Below are 21,979 nucleotides of genomic sequence, written 5' to 3'. Positions count from 1 at the left end.
GGTTTATGTAGGCCCTAACAGTTTGTGGGCAGTGTTTGTCACCGTTATAGTGCAATGAATGTATTGTTTAGTGTTGTGTAATGGCTTTGCTGGCATGCATTAAAAGAAAATGTGGGGGAGTTTGCCCCACTAAGATTTACATGCTAAAATCGCCACTTGCAGTGTGAGTGGTTAAGGTTAGGTTTAAAATCACATTTTAAGAAGATAATTGTTGAAATAGGCGGGGTTTAAGACTTTGTGGCTGTGGTAACTAGTGGCGATCCTCAAAGATGGCGGAAGGGGAGAACTCGCTTACCGAATTTGAACAAATTGACTTTGTAAAAGATCGACATATACGATTCTTTCAAAGATGTCTCCAGGTGTTACCAGAGAGATATTCCTCATTAGAAACAAGCAGGTACATATGTTGTCATTAATAATTATATTTTCATTTGACAACTTCGCTAGCCAGAATGCTTACTAGCTAGCTAACGGATTGAATGAGGAAGGCGAGTCTGGCTGGCGCTGTATTGGGAAAAACTCTTCACGCTACTTCGATACTTGTAGCATGTTAGGATAATTAACGTAGCAGGTTAGGAGACTGAGGTTAAGGTTAGGAAAATAGTTTGGGTTAGCGAAAATGCTCTCCTAGCTAACCTGCTACGAAAATCACTTTATTGAAATCGAATGAAACGCTGTCATTAGGCCCAAAACTGTGTTTTTGTTAACGTTAGCTAGTTAACTAGCTATAGCTACATCTTTCAGATGGCGTGTGGTGTTCCATACAAAATATTGCACCTAAACATTGGAGCCTTTGGCAATGCAACAAACTGAATTAGCTAGCTAGAGTTGATTTAACTTAGCCACCCATTCCATTATCCGAAACCCATGTAACGTTAACTAGCCCATGAAGCAAGCAAGTGAGCTAGCTAACCAGGCTAAATGCTAACTATCACGCAGAGTTGGTTACACCTAGTTTTGATTCCGCTGGCTAACTAGTTGATGGCCATAGCTGGACTAGTGCCAGTCAGTTTCTGCTATCATGCCAACTCCCTGTCACTCATTCAGTCATTGTCATGACAAACACGCTTGACTTGACATTGACAGCAATAGAGTTGGCAAGAGCCCGAACAGATACAGGCTAGCTTGGTCATTTTAAATCGTAGATAAAATACAACAAACAATTTGATAATTGGTTGTCATTACTGACAAACTAGTTAGCTAAGTGATGCACTTGGATTGCATGGAGTTGGCTATAATGCTGACATGTCATGTACGCTACCACTCATATGATTTAGTTTTCTGTTCTAACCTACCTTGGCTAATTCTAATAGTATTATCCTATTACTAGGTGTATAAACGTTTGTTTTACCTTTTGTGTACCTGTCTAGGTTGACCATTGTGTTCTTTGCCCTCTCTGGTCTTGATGTTCTGGATTCCCTTGACGTAAAAGACAAGCACAGCTTGATTGAATGGGTCTACTCACTACAAGTTCTTCCTACAGAGGACCGTAAGTGTTGCCCTGGCTTACTGTAGGGTTTTAAACATGCATTGCTTTCGGGAAGTATTCAGACCCCTTCACTTTTTCCACATTTTGTTACGTAATAATAATAATAATAATATGCCATTTAGCAGACGATTTTATCCAAAGCGACTTAGTCATGTGTGCTTACATTTTTATGTATGGGTGGTCCCGGGGATCGAACCCACTACCCTGGCGTTACAAGCGCCATGCTCTACCAATTGAGCTACAGAGGACCTTGACAGAGCTTGAAGAATTTCTTAAGGAATAATGGGCAAATATTGTACAGTCCAGGTGTGCAAAGCTCTTACAGACTTACCTAGAAAGACTCACAGTTGTAATCGCTGCCAAAGGTGATTCTAACATGTATTGACTCAGGGGTGTGAATACTTATGTAAATTAAATATTTCTGTATTTCTTTTACAATAAATTTGCTAAAATTTCTAAAAACATTGTTTCACTTTGTCATCCATTAATTCAGTTTGAATTCAAGCTGTAACAACAAAATGTGGAATTAGTCAAGGAGTATGAATTATTTCTGAAGGCACTGTATTTTATGCGCTCTCTGGATGATGCTAATCAGCCACTTCTGCTCAATGCCCAGTTGTTTTATTATTATTCAGACGATGAACAGAAATCCTGTTAAGAACTTGTTTATCGGTTGGACATAGAAAGCTACAATCATATGCTACTTGTCTGGCCTGTTACTTATTATTAACATTAGTAGTAGTTTCAGCTGCTGATTTTCAGTTCTATTTAAGTAGTTAGGGACACTCCCATTCTGACAATAAAGCGAACCACTAGATGGCAGCATTGCACCTTGCTGAGTTGCCTGACTGCAATGGACAATGCTTTGGCTCGTGTTTATATAGGCTAGACCAGGGGTAGGCAACCCTGGTCCTGGAGTGCCACAGGTACTCAATGTTTTTGATTTAACCAACCTGGAAGACCAGGGGCCTCATTTATCAACCATGCGTAGGCACAAATCTGTACGTAAACCATGCGTGGGATTATTATCAATATGAACGTTTGCTTGAGTGTGCGTAAATTTACACCCAGCCATGACCATGTGTATGCACAGTGCCAAGTGGTGAAATAAGGGAACTGCTTGTCATGTGTGAAACTGAGTAATAATTAAATAATTATTGTATTTCCATTGTGAATTCATGCAACATATCTTGACATGCTTTATAATTTGACCCCAGTGCATTTGTTACAATAATAATCCATATAAAGCACAGTACTGGTTAAATGAGAGGTACGTGTGAAAGTGAAACCATTGTTGAAATACTATAAAAGACTGAGACGGCTGATCTTGCTCTGTTTGAAGGTCTTGCTCTGTTTGAAGCACACGCTGCATTTCAAAGAGGGCGCATTTTTAGAGACAAGTGGGACTTTTTCTGCAGAAAGTACAGATTGGCTCATCAAACAATCTTATAGGATTTTTGTGAGGATTTAAGACCTTTTTAAAAGGTGACCGCATGCCATTCCGGTGCACTTCCAAGTGCTATCCACCCTTCGGTATTTGTCAATGGGCACTTTTTTGCTGATCGGCATCACACAGCCCTCGATGAGCCGACGTTTTGGATGCAAACCTCATCAAAACTAACAGTAACACATTTCCTTACAACATTGCACAACAGGTTGAAGTCGAGGGATTTCTTTGCCATGATGCCATCAATGGGTTCCGAAATACGGACGGAGCAATAGACGGCCCCCACATCACCATAAAATCACCATCCCAAAAACGTTTAAAATTATGTGAACAGAAAAGGTTTCCACTATTTATGTGCAGGTGATGTGGTTATGTGATGTGCAAAATACGCTGCTGATTGTGGTGGCCAGGTGGAACGCACGGCTCGTTCATTCTGCAGAACGCATACAGGAGGGAGCTGTTGTGGATGGATGGCTTATTGATGAGTGTTGCCTACTCATTTCAAGTATACTTAATTGTCCTACTGGTCCTCTCTTTTGTAGCTATGTTAGCCACAACTGACCTAGCCAATTAAAACCTTTTGGTTGTACTCAATCTTTGACACCAGTACCTCTATTTAAGCTGTTTTATTTCATGGTACAGCGTTTTTATATTTGTGTGTATGTGTGTGTGTGTGTGTATATATATATGTGTGTGTATTATGTATGTATATGTGTGTGTGTATGTATATAGATATGTGTGTGTATTATGTATGTATATGTGTGTGTGTGTGTATGTATATAGATATGTGTGTGTATTATGTATGTATATACGTGTATAGATATGTGTGTGTATTATGTATGTATATACGTGTGTGTGTGTTACTGAACAAAAATATAAACTTAACAATTTCATTAGATTTTACCAAGTTAGTTCATGAGGAAATCAGTCAATTGAAATAAAATCATTAGGCCCTAATCTATGAATTTCACATGACTGGGCAGGGGCGCAGCCATGGGTGGGAGCCAGGGCCACCCACAGGGGAGCCAGGCCCAGCCAATCAGAATGAGATTTCCCCTCAAAAGGGCTTTATTACAGACAGAAATACTCCTCAGTTTCATCTGCTGTCCAGGTGGCTGGTCTCAGACGATCCCGCAGGTGAGGAAGCCGGATGTGAAGGTCCTGGGGTGGCGTGGTTACACGTGGTCTGCGGTTGTGAGGCCGTTTGGAAGTACTGCCAAATTCTCTAAAACGATGTTGGAGGCAGTTTATGGTGGAGAAATGAACATTCAATTCTCTGCCAACAGCTCTGGTGGACATTTCTGCAGTCAGAATTCCAATTACACGCTCTCTCAACTTGAGACATCTGTGGCATTGTGTTGTGACAAAACTGCACATTTTAGTGGCCTTTTTATTGACCCCAGCACAAGGTGCACCTGTGTAATGATCATGCTGTTTAGCCACACCTGTCAGGTGGATGGATTATCTTGGCAATGGAGAAATGCTCACTAACAGGGATATAAACACATTTGTTCACAAAATATGAAAGAAATAAGCTTTTTGTGCTTATGGAACATTTCTGAAATCTTTTTATTTCAGCTCATGCAACATGGGACCAACACTTTACATGTTGCGTTTATATTTTTGTTCAGTGTATATATTCCCCGCGAGTTAAAGGGATGATTTTGACCATATGGTTAATTAGGGGAGTTTCGAAATGCAAACATCCAAGGTCGTGCACGAGTACTGAGGCTGAGAACAATTATTATTTATCAATGGTTGTCTCCTACCGGTGTGCGTATGACGTTCGTAGGATTGTTTGATAAATCAGACTTCTACTATGCGATACGACCATTCTAAATTTAGTTCGTAAGTAGTATTTTAGAATAGTTTCTACGCAATATTGATAAATGAGGCCTCAGGTGTGTTGAATTTAGGCAATCACTGAACTGATCAATTAGCTCAGTTGGTATGGTCCGGTGTGGTGCCTAGTTGGAACAAAATCCTGCAGTACCTGCAGCACTCCAGGGACAGGGGGGCCTATCCCTGGGCTACACTCTATTATATTATGGTCTCAAAGTAGTACTGATCTATGATCAGTTTTGTCACTTTAAATCAGGGCTGCCCAACCCTCTTCCTGGAGATCTACCGTCCTGTGGGTTTTCAGTCCAACCATCATTTAACACAGCTGATTCTACTTATTAGCTGCTCAACAAGACCTTAACTAGCTGAATCAGATATGCTAAATTAGGGTTGGACTGAAAACCTACAGGACAGTAGATCTCCAGGAAGAGGGTTTGGCAGCCCTGCTTTAAATCATATTGAAGAAGAGGGGGGACCTGATCCTAGATCAGCACTCCAACTGAGATACTTTATGAATACGGGCCCTGATGTGAGGACTGTACACAGAGCTTCACTACAAGACCAAAAGTATGTGGACACCTGCTCGTCGAACATCTCATTCCAAAATCATGGGCATTAATATGGAGTTGGTCCCCCCTTTGCTGCTATAACAGCCTCCACTCTTCTGGGAAGGCTTTCCACTAGATGTTGCAACATTGCTGTGGGGACTTGCTTCCATTCAGCCACAAGATCATTAGTGAGGTCGGGCACTGATGTTGGGCGATTAGGCCTGGCTCGCAGTCGGTGTTCCAATTCAGGTGTTCGATGGGGTTGAGGTCAGGGCTCTGTGCAAGCCAGTCAAGTTCTTCCACACTGTTCTCGACAAACAATTTTTTCTGTCATGCTGAAACAGGAAAGGGCCTTCCCCAAAGTTGGAAGCACAGAATCGTCTAGAATGTCATTGTATGCTGTAGCGTTAAGATTTTCCTTCACTGGAACTAAGGGGCCTGAACCACGTTGAAAGTCACGGAGCTCTTCAGTAAGGCCATTCTACTGCCAATGTTTGTCTATGGAGATTGCATGGCTGTGTGCTCGCTTTTTATACATCTTGTCAGCAATGGGTGTGGCTGAAATAGCCGAATCCACTAATTTGAAGGGGTGTCCACATACTTTTGTGTATATATAGTTTATGTATGCATTAAATGTGAATGTAAAGTTTTTAATTTCCTTCGACATATCCCCTTTATGTCCGCTGGCTTTACCAACATTTCACATACCCCCCTAGAATCCAATTTAGGACGTTGTGGGTTTCGCGGGTCATCACACATCGGAGTTCCATACAGCACCTCGAAGGTATTGACCTAATTTCATACCTCCACACACTGGATACACATCCTTGTTCAACAGAATTATTAACAGTCTGCCTATAAGTGTCTATGTAAGCCAGCTGAATCAGTTGGGGATTTTGTTGGGGGGGGGGCGGAATAGTCATGGAGTCACAGACGTCATATTGCGGTCCTATTCAGAATGCATTGATAAGGCTTGCCTCCTCAGGGCCCAGGAGTATCCCACCCGTATGACAGTGGCTGTGGCCATGACGTACACTGGCCTGGCCTGCCTGGTCATACTGGGCGACGACCTGAGTCGTGTCAATAAGGAGGCCTGTCTGATGGGCCTGAAAGCCCTGCAGCTAGAGGACGGAAGGTAAACACCCAGTCACGCTCCACTGCAGCTCGTTTACCAGATGTACTAACAATGAGTTACTGTTACGTTCTTTGGTAATGCCTTGGGCAAGGCACTAAACCACCTATACTTGTTTCAGGGCCGCTGCACTGCGGCTGACACATTTGCTTCCAAACCCTCGGGGGGGAGTTGGGTTGTGAGCATAAAGACACATTTCCGTTGTCTTTATGTTGATGGACAATAAAGTATTTTCTTCTAATGTTAGTGTTTGGTACTTTTATCGTTTTTTTTGTGCATTATGTGAAGGGAGACCTGTTTAACAACGTCAGCATTGAGACCACTGTCAGAGAGATCACTGCGTCCTGTTTGAGTGTTCTGAGAGGATTTAACCAGTTAAAACCCTTTGACACAGCGAACCTCGTCCTTACACATACAAAAAAAGGCCTTTAACGTCTGCTGTGATGTCTGCTTTCAGCTTCTATGCCGTTCCAGAGGGAAGTGAAAATGACATGAGGTTTGTGTACTGCGCAGCATGCATTTGCTACATGCTCGATGACTGGTCGGGCATGGACATCAAGAAGGCCATCGACTACATCAGGAGAAGTACGGTAAGTCCATTGTTTCACTTTCATCAAGCAGCCTGCTGCGCTGAGCCTCCTCAGTCTTTTCTACAAGGGTTCAACCCTCAACCACTACTTGCTAGAGTGTAAAACTGGGGTTTAAACGAACATTGGTTCAGTGTTTTATTTCTATTGTAGTCAACACATCATCGAGACTGACCTATATCAAACGACTGTGTCAGTAGTGGCCTTCTTTTGAAGGTGCATTGGAATCAAAGGGCCGTCCTGTCGACAGCCTGACTCTTTCCAGTCAAAGCCTTCCGAGAGAAACAGTTTACACAAGTCCTGAGTTTTATTACGTTCTCCCTTTATCCTCCCCTCCAAGTCACAGGGGGATGGCGAGACGGAGGTGAGGAGACCAGGCACCATTGTATCCTGCTGGGCCTCCATAATAGTGATTGTTTCCTCGGTGATATCCCCTGCCTTCCCATCTCTCCTATGTCATTTAACAAAAGATGATATAGTACAGTCTGGAAGGCAGGCAGCGGTATTCCTGTCAGGATGGCTGTAGTGAATTACACTGAGCTGTGTGTGTGTGTGTGTGTGTGTGTTTTGGGGCCATGCAGTTGGCTGCTGTGACGTGGAGGCAGGCAGGCAGGCAGGGAGCCCATGCAGCGCTGGTCCTAAGCCCCGGGGGTTTTCTCAGACTCCTATAAATAGAGGATATGATCCAGACTGGAGGGAAGGCCTCTAATCCTCTTACTGCCATATTTGGTGGGCTTTTAACCCCGGGGCGTGGCGCTACAGTAAACATCACTACTTTCAACGTTGTTACTTCCTCTTTTGTTATTGTCACCAAAGTTGGTCTGCCTCATCAAGCGTGTGTATAAAGCGTGGTTTTAGTATAGTAAGCAAGCAGCATTGTGGACACGTGGCTGTGGATCGCTCCACGTGGGCATTGATTGAGCAGCTTGTGTCCTGATCTCGCCTTTCATCATAGATCGCGTGTGTCACCCCATCTTCAAGTTATTGCACGGTTTCAGTGATGTCTAGCTATCCCTCACATGGTCCTATGTTTGCCTAATAGGCAGAATGTTGTTTTTGCTTCCTCAGTCATATGATAACGGGATTGGCCAGGGGGCTGGATTGGAATCGCATGGTGAGTATGACAGGCAGCACCCGGGATTGATTGATATTATGGGTCTAGAGAGGGATTAGCCATTAGCCCAAAACCTTACTAGAACAAATATCCTCTTAATTCCTTCCAATTAAGCCCTATTATTCCAGGGAACCCCCCAGGGTTAGCTAAGCTACTGCACAGAGAGATTTGCGTAATGAACCCATGGGATGTTACACAAAGCATTTATATTGAAGTTACGCAAAAATGTGGAAATTATAACCTTTATTTAACCCTGGGGGGGCTTGATTATTAATATTATCTCAAATAGTTAGGAGTGTGTGTACCTACCTATCTGCCGAGTGCAAAGTTCTCCCTCATTGTTAGCGGACTCCACACAGCTGCTGCCGGAGCAGATTCATATGCCGTCTCGACATCTTCCCCCACAATTACTCCTCTGCAGTTTGGAAGTGATAATAAAGCTCTGACGCTAATGTCGTGACAGTTGAAAAGGGAAACTGGTGATGGATAGTGGCGCTGTGCCGGTGGCTGATAACCCCTGTCATTAAGCTGTCTTTCTGTCTGTCTGTCTGCCAGGTGGGTCCACGTTCTGTGCCGTCGCCGCCCTGTGTCTGATGGGGAAATTAGAGGAGATGTTCAGCGAGCGTGAGCTGAACAGGATACGCCGCTGGTGCATCATGAGACAGGAGAACGGCTTCCACGGCCGCCCCAACAAGCCCGTCGACACGTGCTACTCCTTCTGGGTGGGCGCCACACTCGAGGTAACGGGAACTTGGCTGGAACCTCCGGAGACGTACCAGTGTACACTTTCTTTATGGTTCATTAACGTTGCTTTATTAGCGAAAGGTCCAGTCAATTAATCAAATATGTTCGTAGTATGCATTGACATTCATTTAGCAGCCCGTACTTCCCCTATATTAAACATTTTTATTTGAGTGATGCAGTACAATGGGTACCCGTGGTGTTATGGATGGTCCACCCTCCAATAACGGTGTTGTTAATAAAACATAATGTCATAAAAAAAAAAGAATACATCCATGCCGTGTGGAAGAGCGCAACCGTGTTTGCTGGTCTGTAACCCACTGACAACGCCCCCGGTTAGAGGGGAATAAAACAGCCCAAGAGTTAAATCACACTGGAACTTTATTCACAAACACAGGAAAACTAAGGTACATGGATGGTTCTGTAATACAGAAATGAAACGAATGAGTATACACATGGAATGCAATGAATAGAGCAGGATGAATGTATGCATATCAATGGGCTACAGCAGTGAATAGAAATGGAACCGAACTGCAATGGCACAATAGGTAAGGACTAAGGTAAAAAGCATGTATTACACAGGAGTAATGTTACACAGGAGTAATGACTAGCAATGGCCGCTAACAGTAATAAATGACAGCAGTGCAAGAAAGGACTGTATTTACATGGCAGTAAGTTACCTAAAGCAGAGCTACTTGTAAAGGAGACCGCATACATGCATAACATAGTAATTGCTATATTGTGACTACTTATAGACACAAACAATGCCAAGTTAAACAACAACAACTTACTTTGTATACGCATTCCCATAAAAACAACAGCAGTTGTCACAAAGTGCTTATGTTGCAGGCCTCAGTCTGTAGCTGAGGCGGCCTGTAGTAGTAAAAAGAATGGACAAGTTTATGTCTGCAAAGTTTTTTTTCTCTTTTTCAATTGTCTATTTTCTTCTTCATACGTTTAAAATATTCACATCAAACAAGTGCACACTTTAAATTACACAACATAAATGCACTTTACCCAAAAAAATCCAGAAAAATGCATGTCATAAATGTTATAAATTGATTTGCATTTTAATTAGGGAAATAAGTATTTGACCCCCTCTCAATCAGAAAGATTTCTGGCTCCCAGGTGTCTTTTATACAGGTAACGAGCTGAGATTAGGAGCACACTCTTAAAGGGAGTGCTCCTAATCTCAGTTTGTTACCTGTATAAAAGACACCTGTCCACAGAAGCAATCAATCAATCAGATTCCAAACTCTCCACCATGGCCAAGACCAAAGAGCTCTCCAAGGATGTCAGGGACAAGATTGTAGACCTACACAAGGCTGGAATGGGCTACAAGACCATCGCCAAGCAGCTTGGTGAGAAGGTGACAACAGTTTGTGCGATTATTTGCAAATGGAAGAAACACAAAATAACTCAATCTCCCTCTGCCTGGGGCTCCATGCAAGATCTCACCTTGTGGAGTTGCAATGATCATGAGAACGGTGAGGAATCAGCCCAGAACTACACGGGAGGATCTTGTCAATGATCTCAAGGCAGCTGGGACCATAGTCACCAAGAAAACAATTGGTAACACAGTATGCCGTGAAGGACTGAAATCCTGCAGCGCCCGCAAGGTCCCCCTGCTCAAGAAAGCACATATACAGGCCCGTCTGAAGTTTGCCAATGAACATCTGAATGATTCAGAGGAGAACTGGGTGAAAGTGTTGTGGTCAGATGAGACCAAAATCGAGCTCTTTGGCATCAACTCAACTCGCCGTGTTTGGGGGAGGAGGAATGTTGCCTATGACCCCAAGAACACCATCCCCACCGTCAAACATGGAGGTGGAAACATTATGCTTTGGGGGTGTTTTTCTGCTAAGGGGACAGGACAACTTCACCGCATCAAAGGGACGATGTACCGTCGAATCTTGGGTGAGAACCTCCTTCCCTCAGCCAGGGCATTGAAAATGGGTCGTGGATGGGTATTCCAGCATGACAATGACCCAAAACACACGGCCAAGGCAACAAAGGAGTGGCTTTGGATCCTCATAGAGGATCTAGATACATTTTCTAACCTCTCTGGATTAAAACAAAATTATGACAAATGTACTATATTACGTATTGGATCACTAAAAAATACAATTTTTACATTACCATGTAGTTTACCAATAAAATGGTCTGATGGTGATGTGGATATACTCGGAATACATATCCCAAAGGAAATAAATGATCTCACTTCAATAAATTTTAATAGAAAGTTAGCAAAAATAGATAAGATCTTACTACCATGGAAAGGAAAATACCTGTCAATTTGTGGAAAAATCACCCTGATTAACTCTTTAGTATTATCCCAGTTTACCTATTTGCTTATGGTCTTGCCTACGCCTAGCAAACAGTTTTTAAATTATATGAGAAAAAAATATTCAATTTTATTTGGAACGGCAAGCCAGACAAAATTAAAAGAGCATATTTATATAATGAATATGAATTCGGAGGACAGAAATTATTAAATATTAAAGCATTAGACCTATCACTAAAATCTTCAGTCATCCAAAAGTTATACTTAAATCCGAACTGGTTCTCAAGCAAATTAGTAAGATTGTCTCACCCACTGTTCAAGAAAGGCCTTTTCCCTTTATTCAGATTACAACCTCTCACTTTCAGTTATTTGAAAAGGAAATAATCTCCCAAATGTCACTATTTCTAAAACAAGCCATAGAAAGTTGGTTGCAATTTCAATTTAATCCTCCAGAAACGACAGAACAAATAATGCAACAAATATTGTGGTTAAATTCAAATATACTAATTGACAAAAAACCTTTATTTTTTGACAGAATGTTTAAAAAAGGTATAATCTTCGTAAATGATATCATCGGTAGGACTGGTGGAGTTATGTCGCACATGCAGCTAACAAAAACATATGGAAATGTCTGCTCTACCCAAAATTACAACCAAATAATTGCAGCCTTACCGCAAAAGTGGAAGAGGAAAGTTGAAGGGGGAGAAAGTAAGGAACTTGTCTGTCGGCCTTGCATTAAAGAACATAATTGGTTAAGGAAAACTGTGATAAATAAAAAAGTATATCAGTTTCACTTAAGGACCAAAGGATTGACAGCAGTCCCATATAGATTGCAAAATAGTTGGGAAGAGATCTTTGACGTACCGATCCCATGGCATAGTGTTTATGAACTGACACGCAAAACGACACCGGATTCAAAAATTAGAATCTTTCAATTTAAATTATTATATAAAATTCTTGCTACCAATAGAATGTTATTTGTATGGGGGATACAATCTTCCCAGCTCTGCAGATTTTGCTGTGAAGAGAGAGAATCATTAGATCATTTGTTTTGGTTCTGTCCATTTGTAGCTTGTTTTTGGACACAGGTCCAGGAATGGCTAAAGGATTGCAATATTTACCTGGAACTAACCTTGCAGATAGCATTACTGGGTGATCTGAAAAGTCATAGTCAATCAATCAATAATATAATAATACTTTTAGCAAAAATGTTTATTTTTAATTCACAATCTGTAGAAGCAATGAGAATAGAAAGGTTCAGAACTTTTGTAAAACATCACAGTATGGTTGAAATATATATGGCAAATAGAAATCCTATATGGATGGTGTTAAGAGATAGATGGGAGGTATTGAATAGAGTTGAAGGATGGGACTAATAACAAATAACAACAAATAATAACAAAGATAGCTAATAATGTAAGCATACTGTGTCCATAATAAGTATATAGGTTGTATGTTGGGAGCTTTTGGGAAAGAGCACAGTTAGAAAGATATGGCATTTAGAAGCAAACCGGATGGACATCATGAAAATGATCGGAGAGGTTGAGAGTAGAAGAAGTTTAGGAGCAAAAAAATAAATATATATATAGAATTATTGTAAAATTAACTCTGTCTATAAGGTGTAGATAGTAAGTATAGACCGGAAGTAGAGGCCTGGGCGTTGTTGTTCACTAATTTACTCCAAGTAGGGAAAGGATGGTGGGGTTGAAAAGTAATAAAGGGGAATATATATATAAAAAATAAAAAAAACATGGGGGATTGGAAGTGATGCAGACAATTACATTGATAGAAGATACAATCTATCTGCAATATTAAGCTGATCCATCCCCCCGAAAAAAAAAAAACAAAAAAAAACAAAGGAGTGGCTCAAGAAGAGCACATTAAGGTCCTGGAGTGGCCTAGCCAGTCTCCAGACCTTAATCCCATAGAAAATCTGTGGAGGGAGCTGAAGGTTCGAGTTGCCAAACGTCAGCCTCAAAACCTTAATGACTTGGAGAAGATCTGCAAAGAGGAGTGGGACAAAATCCCTCCTGAGATGTGTGCAAACCTGGTGGCCAGCTACAAGAAACGTCTGACCTCTGTGATTGCCAACAAGGGTTTTGGCACCAAGTACTAAGTCATGTTTTGCAGAGAGGTCAAATACTTATTTCCCTCATTAAAATGCAAATCAATTTATAACATTTTTGACATGCGTTTCTCTGGATTTTTTTGTTGTTATTCTGTCTCTCACTGTTCAAATAAACCTACCATTAAAATTATAGACTGATCATGTTTTTGTCAGTGGGGAAACGTACAAAATCAGCAGGGGATCAAATACTTTTTTCCCTTTGTTTTCAACGCATTACACTTATACAGAAACCCAGCCTAAAACTCAAAGAGCAAGCAATGCGGATGTAGTAGCACAGCGGCTAGGAAAAACTCCCTAGAAAGACAGGAACCTAGGAAGAAACCTAGAGAGGAACCAAGCTCTGAGGGGTGGCCTGTCCTCTTCTGGCTGTGCCGGGTGGAGATTATAAGGGTACATGGCCATAAAGGCCAGATCGTTCTACAAAAATATTCAAGCGTTCATAGATGACCCGTAGGGTCAAATAATAATCACAGTGGTTATAGAGGATGCAACAGGTCAGCACCTCAGGAGTAAATGTCAGTTGGCTTTTCATAGCCGAGCATTCAGAGGTTGAGACAGCAGGTATGAGAGGGAGGGAGAGGAAGACGGCGAAACAGCAGGTCTTGGACAAGGTAGCACTTCCTGTGAACAGGTCAGAGAATACGTGATCAGTGCATGGACAGAGTGGGGACAGCCTGATTGGCTGAAGCTGGGAGTGATTGATAACTCTCACGTGAGGGGGAGAACTAGACTACGTGGTGCCAGCCAGACAAAAAGAAACAACATACACTCTGGAAAATAGTCCTACAGAAATTCACAACATTTAATGGGACTGGGTGGCATGAGCTTACGGTCTAGGAGCTCTTACTAAAGAGGTTTGTAATCGAGACGGTAACCTTTCCTGCCTGACCACTCATGTTTAGCCAACTGCACAGCGGTCACTGTGCAAGGGAGATTATGGAACAGGAGAATTGATCCCGGGATACACAAGGCATACACAGGTGCATATTGATAGCGGTATATGAACGAACGCTTCCAGACTGTCAATTTTAAGTGGTCTGTTGAAGTCCATGTGTTAGTGTAATGTTTAGAGTTACCGGCTGTGCATCGGAAGATTGCGGGTTCGCCTCACAGAGGACACATTCTGACAATTTTTTCGTTTATAGTTTTGACAGCCCCCTCCCAACACAAACTTATTTAAATTTATTAGGTGGTTCTTAAAATAGCCTTTGGGTTCGTGGAGCAGTAGGCAAGTGGCATTGAGTGTTGTGTGTAGCTCTGTTGGTAGAGCATGGTGCTTGCAAAGCCAGGGTTGTGGGTTCGATTCCCATGAGGGACCAGAATGAAAAAAAGTATGTAAATGTATGCCTTCACTACTGTAAGTCGCTCTGTATAAGAGCGACTGCTAAATGACCCAAACATGTTTTTACTACTGCATGTGTCTTGCTAGAACAGAGGAGAGACAAGCTCTCACTCTCATAGAAGAGGTTGTTGCCCTCATCCTTGAGATGCACGCCATCCCTATGGTACTGGCCATGGACACACTGCTTGATGGCAGGGTGGCGGATTGTGGGCATGCGCCTGTCACGGAGAAATGCAAACAAAAGCTGGTTGACAGAGCACCGGGCCATCTCTATGCGCTTGTTGATGTCCTCCTCTCACTGGAACATCCAACTCTTCTGCTGCGCAATGTAAGACTAGAACACTGTTGTCCCGGGGAACATTCGGATGACTACCTCCAAATCAGCGCGCATCTGACGCACCAGGGCTCTCCCCTTTTGTGTGTCCCAAGTCGTATCTACCGAGGTTTGGGTAGATCTGAACCAATTATAGACGTCTATGTTTGGGCCAAATCAAGGCCAGTCCGGATACGCGCAAATCTGAACTAAACATAGATGTCTACGATTGGTTCAGATTTGGACCGGACCAAAAATCAACGAGATTCCCTAAAAACGCGCCACTTCGTTACAGCTACGACTTTTAGGTTAAGGTTAGGAAAAGGGTTCGGGTTAGCGACCAGACCAAAAAAAGACATCCGGACAGGACCAAAAAAATATGTCCAAAAGACGTCGCCGTAGATCCTCAACAAGTAAAGAAACTGGAGGGGGGTCTGGGGGGACTCACTCAGCCAACTTATTCAGTACTTTGAGAGTCACGTACAGGAACTGGTATGTGCTTAATGTAAAGCAGCTGTTGATTTTCACTCCCCTCTTTAAAGGGAGAATCCTTATGTTTTGCATAAATGCAAATAGACATGTCTACAAAGTAATAGCCATGGCCCGTTTTCCGACAGCGATGAAATTTAAGCTTACGAGTGTTTTAACAATGCATCGTTTCTATAACGGCTGAAGAACTCCCAAAACACCACGTAGGGAGAACTTTAAATAAGTGCTTCGTTAGAGCATGTGTCTTTACAGATAGGATTGAAAGAAAGGTAGTGCTGGTCTCGGATCAGCATTCTCCATTCAGTCGCTCTGGATAAGAGCGTCTGCTAAATGATGTAAATGTATATCTTACCTTAACATTAGAGACTGACGACAGATCAGCTCCTAGAGAGCAATTGTCACCTATGGCTGCAATTATTGAGGCGGCTTATTCTAATGCATAGGCAGGTATGGACAACTCTGAATATTGGACAGATTGTACACATTTTAGGCCTACATCATGAAATTGAGGCAAAAATTACAGACAGTAGCCTGCAATTAGCAAAATAGAACACAATTGATTGAATATGAAATTGATTTAAATATGACTGAAATATATAGGCCTATGTAGGCTACTGTATTTATTTTAATGCAGTCATCTCGGTTTTCATTTGAAGCATACTTTTACCCTTGTTTATAACAATGGCAAAGACATTGGCAACTTTGTATTGTAGGCAACTTTGTATTGTAGTCAACTTCATTCTGAATTCATCGGCGGTCACAGATGCAGATCAACGTCTTCATTCTATATTTACAGTTGAAGTCGGAAGTTTACATACACCTTAGCCAAATGCATTTAAACTCAGTTTTTCACAATTCCTGACATTTAATCCTAGTAAAAATTCCCTGTTTTAGGTCAGTTAGGATCACCACTTAAGAATGTGAAATGTCAGATTAATAGTAGAGAGAATTATTTATTTCATCACATTCCCAGTGGGTCAGAAGTTTACATACACTCAATTAGTATTTGGTAGCATTGTCTTTAAATTGTTTAACTTGGGTCAAATGTTTCGGGTAGTTGGGTGAATTATGGCCCATTCCTCCTGACAGTGCTGGTGTAACTGAGTCAGGTTTGTAGCCTCCTTGCTCGGACACGCCTTTTCAGTTCTGCCAACAACTTTTCTATAGGATTGAGGTCAGGGCTTTGTGATGGCCACTCCAATAACTTGACTTTGTTGTCCTTAAGCCATTTTGCCACAACTTTGGGGTCATTGTCCATTTGGAAGACCCATTTGCGACCAAGCTTTAACTTCCTGACTGATGTCTTGAGATGTTGCTTCAATATATCCACATAATTTTCCTTCCTCATGATGCCATCTATTTGTGAAGTGCATCAGTCCATCCTGCAGCAAAGCACCCCCACAGCATGATGCTGCCACCCCCGTGCTTCACGGTTGGGATGGTGTTCTTCGGCTTGCAAGCGTTCCCCTTTTTCCTCCAAACAAAACAATGGTCATTATGGCCAAACAGTTCTATTTTTGTTTCATCAGACCAGAGGACATTTCTCCAAAAAGTACAATCTTTGTCCCCATGTGCAGTTGCAAACCGTAGTCTGGCTTTTTAATGGAGGTTTTGGAGCAGTGGCTTCTTCCTTGCTGAGCAGCCTTTCAGGTTATGTCGATATAGGACTTGTTTTACTGTGGATATAGATACTTTTGTACCTGTTTCCTCCAGCATCTTCACAAGGTCATTTGCTGTTGTTCTGGGATTGATTTGCACTTTTCGCACCAAAGTACGTTCATTTCTAGGAGACAGAACGCGTCTCCTTCCTGAGCGGTATGGCGGCTGCGTGGTCCCATGGTGTTTATACTTGCGTACTATTGTTTGTACAGATGAACGTGGTACCTTCAGGCATTTGGAAATTGCTCCCAAGGATGAACCAGACTTGTGGAGGTCTACCATTTTTTTCTGAGGTCTTGGCTGATTTCTTTTGATTTTCCCATGATGTCAAGCAAAGAGGCACTGGGTTTTAAGGTAGGCCTTGAAATACATCCACAGGTACACCTCCAATTGACTCAAATGTGTCAATTAGCCTATCAGAAGCTTCTAAAGCCATGACATCATTTTCTGGAATTTTCCAAGCTGTTTAAAGGCACAGTCAACTTAGTGTATGTAAACTTCTGACCCACTGGAATTGTGATACAGTGAATTATAAGTTAAATAATCTATCTGTAAACAATTGTTGGAAAAATTACTTGTGTCATGCACAAAGTAGATGTCCTAACCGAGTTGCCAAAACTATAGTTTGTTAACAAGAAAACGAGTTTTAATGACTCCAACCTAAGTGTACAGTGGGGGGAAAAAATTTTTTTAGTCAGCCACCAATTGTGCAAGCTCTCCCACTTAAAAAGATGAGAGAGGCCTGTAATTTTCATCATAGGTACACGTCAACTATGAAAGACAAATTGAGAAAAGAAAATCACATTGTAGGATTTTTAATGAATTTATTTGCCAATTATGGTGGAAAATAAGTATTTGGTCACCTACAAACAAGCAAGATTTCTGGCTCTCACAGACCTGTAACTTCTTCTTTAAGAGGCTCCTCTGTCCTCCACTCGTTACCTGTATTAATGGCACCTGTTTGAACTTATCAGTATAAAAGACACCTGTCCACAACCTCAAACAGTCACACTCCAAACTCCACTATGGCCAAGACCAAAGAGCTGTCAAAGGACACCAGAAACAAAATTGTAGACCTGCACCAGGCTGGGAAGACTGAATCTGCAATAGGTAAGCAGCTTGGTTTGAAGAAATCAACTGTGGGAGCAATTATTAGGAAATGGAAGACATACAAGACCACTGAAAATCTCCCTCGATCTGGGGCTCCATGCAAGATCTCACCCCGTGGGGTCAAAATGATCACAAGAACGGTGAGCAAAAATCCCAGAACCACACGGGGGGACCTAGTGAATGACCTGCAGAGAGCTGGGACCAAAGTAACAAAGCCTACCATCAGTAACACACTACGCCGCCAGGGACTCAAATCCTGCAGTGCCAGACGTGTCCTAGAAGAATGAATGGGGCCATGTATCGTGAGATTTTGAGTGAAAACCTCCTTCCATCAGCAAGGGCATTGAAGATGAAACGTGGCTGGGTCTTTCAGCATGACAATGATCCCAAACACACCGCCCGGGCAACGAAGGAGTGGCTTCGTAAGATGCATTTCAAGGTCCTGGAGTTGCCTAGCCAGTCTCCAGATCTCAACCCCATAGAAAATCTTTGGAGGGAGTTGAAAGTCTGTGTTGCCCAGCGACAGCCCCAAAACATCACTGCTCTAGAGGAGATCTGCATGGAGGAATGGGCCAAAATACCAGCAACAGTGTGTGAAAACCTTGTGAAGACTTACAGAAAACGTTTGACCTGTGTCATTGCCAACAAAGGGTATATAACAAAGAATTGAGAAACTTTTGTTATTGACCAAATACTTATTTTCCACCATAATTTGCAAATAAATTCATTAAAAATCCTACAATGTGATTTTCTGGATTTTTTTTCTTCTAATTTTGTCTGTCATAGTTGACGTGTACCTATGATGAAAATTACAGGCCTCTCTCATCTTTTTAAGTGGGAGAACTTGCACAATTGGTGGCTGACTAAATACTTTTTTCCCCCACTGTATGTAAACTTCCAACTTCAACTGTAGCTGAGATCTTCTGTGTATAAAGTGACGCGGAAGGGCAAAAGCATCTAACGACCCAGTTAGCGTTCTACGAGTGGTCTGAGGCGGTCGGTAAATAACAAGTGTTTTCAAGTGTAACTTTATAACGATGGTTTTGGGAAACCGCTCAGAGATTTAAAGATGCGCCTATGAATGTTCTGACGATTAACTTAGCCCAAAGATCAGTGCTCAACTTGGGCCGGAGCTGTCCAGAGAGCCCTATATGGCACTTCAAATTTTCAGGGAACTGCATGCCGGCTCCTCTATAAAACAGTGACTTATTACCAGCCCGGATTCACACGGTGTCTAAATGTTTTTGATCAATGCGGAATGAAGGCGGGATCTTCATTCAAAGGCTATTTGAGAAGGTTTGAATCCTAAGCAACCTGCATACACGTTGTTTGAAGTACAGTAGACCAACATAGCTACTGTAGTAGGTCAAAGCTGTGTGCTGAAAAACTTTGGTAGAGTATGGGTGGCATTGTGGTGCTCTTGAATTTCAGACCAATCCCTACTTCTCACTTAAAATGTTGTTTTTTGGTTTTTAATTTAATAAGAGCGCTGGTGTGCTCTAGCTTTAAGGTGTCACAGTGAATTTCCCCTGGCCTAATTCTAACCTCTTTCATTTTCAGCTCCTAGACGTATTTCAGTACACTAATTTTGAGAAGAACCGGAACTACATCCTGTCCACTCAGGACCATTTGGTGGGCGGCTTCGCTAAATGGCCAGACAGTCATCCAGGTAAGGTTACTCTATATTAGGAAGGTGTTCTTAATCTTTTGTACACTGTGTACAGCAGTCCTTCAAGAAAATTCCACATGACCTTAAGTCATAATTCATATCGAAATGACTTTTTAATTGATTTTAATGTCCGCTTCCAATCTGTCTTTTCATTATAATTCAATGATGGTACATTTACTGTGCCTGGAAGGCTTTTAGTGGGGTCCCATGGGAGATGGACAGTTTAAAGGGGTCAGGGTACATTATTTATGCTCCATTAAAGGGCCAGTACAACAATGCATCCATTGACTGTTATTGTTTTTACTCACAAAGACAATTGAGGTAGTATCATGTACTTGGTTGCATGTACAGTTCTTCTCTCCAGTAATATGTAGCAGCCTATTCATGCTTCCCTAAGAAGAGATAAATCTTGCATAAGTATGAAAAAGTGTTGTGATGTTTGACTCGAAACATAATTGGGATCAGCTAGACATTATTGGCAACCTGTCAATGATCATGTCAAGATCTGTTTTATTCATAAGCGTGTGGTCCATAGTGACAGTTATTGATGTATGCGATTGAATCCTGTTTTGGCAGCACTTTAGAGTAGCTCTCTCTTAAAACCACCTCTTAGTGATTTCATTATATACTTTTCTGGTCTGTACAGCTATCAGGTGCAGCCACTAATTCACATCGGGCAAATGTGAGGTTGTTAAAGGAGCTGTGGACCTTGTCTTCTATGTGATTTTTAAAAAAAGCCCCTGGTCACGTTCCAGGCTAACTACATTGCAGACACCTGCCAGATCTCACAATGCCCTGGATAGGTGTTAAATCTGACGAAGATCCGTTTCGGATCGAAGCGTTGTCAAACTGGTGAATTGGGAGCATAAACAGTGTGCGGGCCTTCCTGTTCTTTACAAACATACAGCTAACCACATCATATGATATAGCAATCTGATTCCTGACTGCGCAGTAGATAACATAGCGTCCAACCATTAGTTGATGCAAAGCAATGTCTGCAATGCAATCGAACGTGGAACATGACCGAAGCCACAGTGGCCTTTCAGTTTCAGGTGCTGGGGCGTGTCACTTGGCTGACCTACTTTCCTCTCTCCTCTGGTCCTCATGTCCGTTCCAGACCCGCTGCACGCCTACTTTGGGATCTGCGGCCTGTCTCTGATAGGGGAGGCCAACCTGCGGCGAGTTCACCCCGCCCTGAACGTGAGCGAGAGGGCCTTTGAGTATCTGCAGCAGCTGCACCGGACGTGGAGAGACGCCTGCACCTGACAGCAGCATGCCTCCCACCACCACACCCCAGCCTCCAAGTACTGCCGCCATAGCCCCTAAGCCATGCGCAGCATTTCCCTCTGTTACCTTAGCAATAGAAACGATAGTGGGTCTCACTGACATGGGGGGAAAGGTGATAAAATAAATTATCGGGCCCATCAATAAATGAGCGCAAACTGGCGGAGTTGACGCTCAGGCCGGGCGAGTGCTCATTCTGCTTAGCGTCTCCGGAGCCAGATTCAGCGTAATCTGTTTTTTTTTTTGTTTGATGGAATGCTTTGTAGATACTGTACTTATTTCCCTTCCTCTGAGACACATGCTCTTTAAAAGACTGAACTTCCTGCTGCTAAAAACACACTGTTCTCCGCTACATTCTCAAAAGATCTTTAAGACTTTTTGCCTTGTATTGCGTGTTTTTTGGTCAATGTTTTTTTGTCGCAAACCAACATGGTCACTATGAACTATACAGAAACAAGTGAAATTGAATTAATTTTTTCTATACTTTATAGAAATATTGAGTAGATATGATATAAATGTCAATGTCACCTCTCTCATGCAAGTGCTCAATCTGATCACTGCTATTTCAGTGAGATAGGTGGATTTGATATGCAATGTTGATATGTGAAATAAATAATGGCATATTCTCTGTATCATGTCAAATCAACTAAACGTGTGCTAAAACTGGCTTGGAAGTGCATATTTATGTGAAATTAATAAAAATGGCGAACTTTTCATTTGTGCAGTGTGTGAGTTAGAAAGAAGCCTGTTTCAATTTAAAGTAACAGTAAATTGTCATGATCATCAGAGGTCATTTAGTCT

At 42.1% G+C, this 21,979-nt stretch overlaps 1 protein-coding gene across 1 annotated transcript; it reads left to right on the top strand.

Annotated features, from left to right (window-relative positions):
- Positions 1–260: 260 nt before the first annotated feature.
- Positions 261–21,892, top strand: LOC121587502 (geranylgeranyl transferase type-1 subunit beta). The gene is given in 10 exon segments (XM_041904492.2): positions 261–397; positions 1,371–1,489; positions 6,043–6,110; positions 6,312–6,343; positions 6,345–6,461; positions 6,916–7,048; positions 8,114–8,159; positions 8,715–8,899; positions 19,786–19,894; positions 21,012–21,892. Coding segments are annotated over 10 exon segments (1,086 nt in total). The 5' UTR covers positions 261–269; the 3' UTR covers positions 21,161–21,892.
- The last annotated feature ends 87 nt before the right edge of the window (positions 21,893–21,979 follow it).

This window comes from Coregonus clupeaformis, chromosome 18 (genome assembly GCF_020615455.1).
Source record: "Coregonus clupeaformis isolate EN_2021a chromosome 18, ASM2061545v1, whole genome shotgun sequence".
NCBI classification, from domain to species: domain Eukaryota; kingdom Metazoa; phylum Chordata; class Actinopteri; order Salmoniformes; family Salmonidae; genus Coregonus; species Coregonus clupeaformis.
Note: the sequence above shows the minus strand (reverse complement) of the source record. Positions and strands in the feature narration are given on the sequence as shown.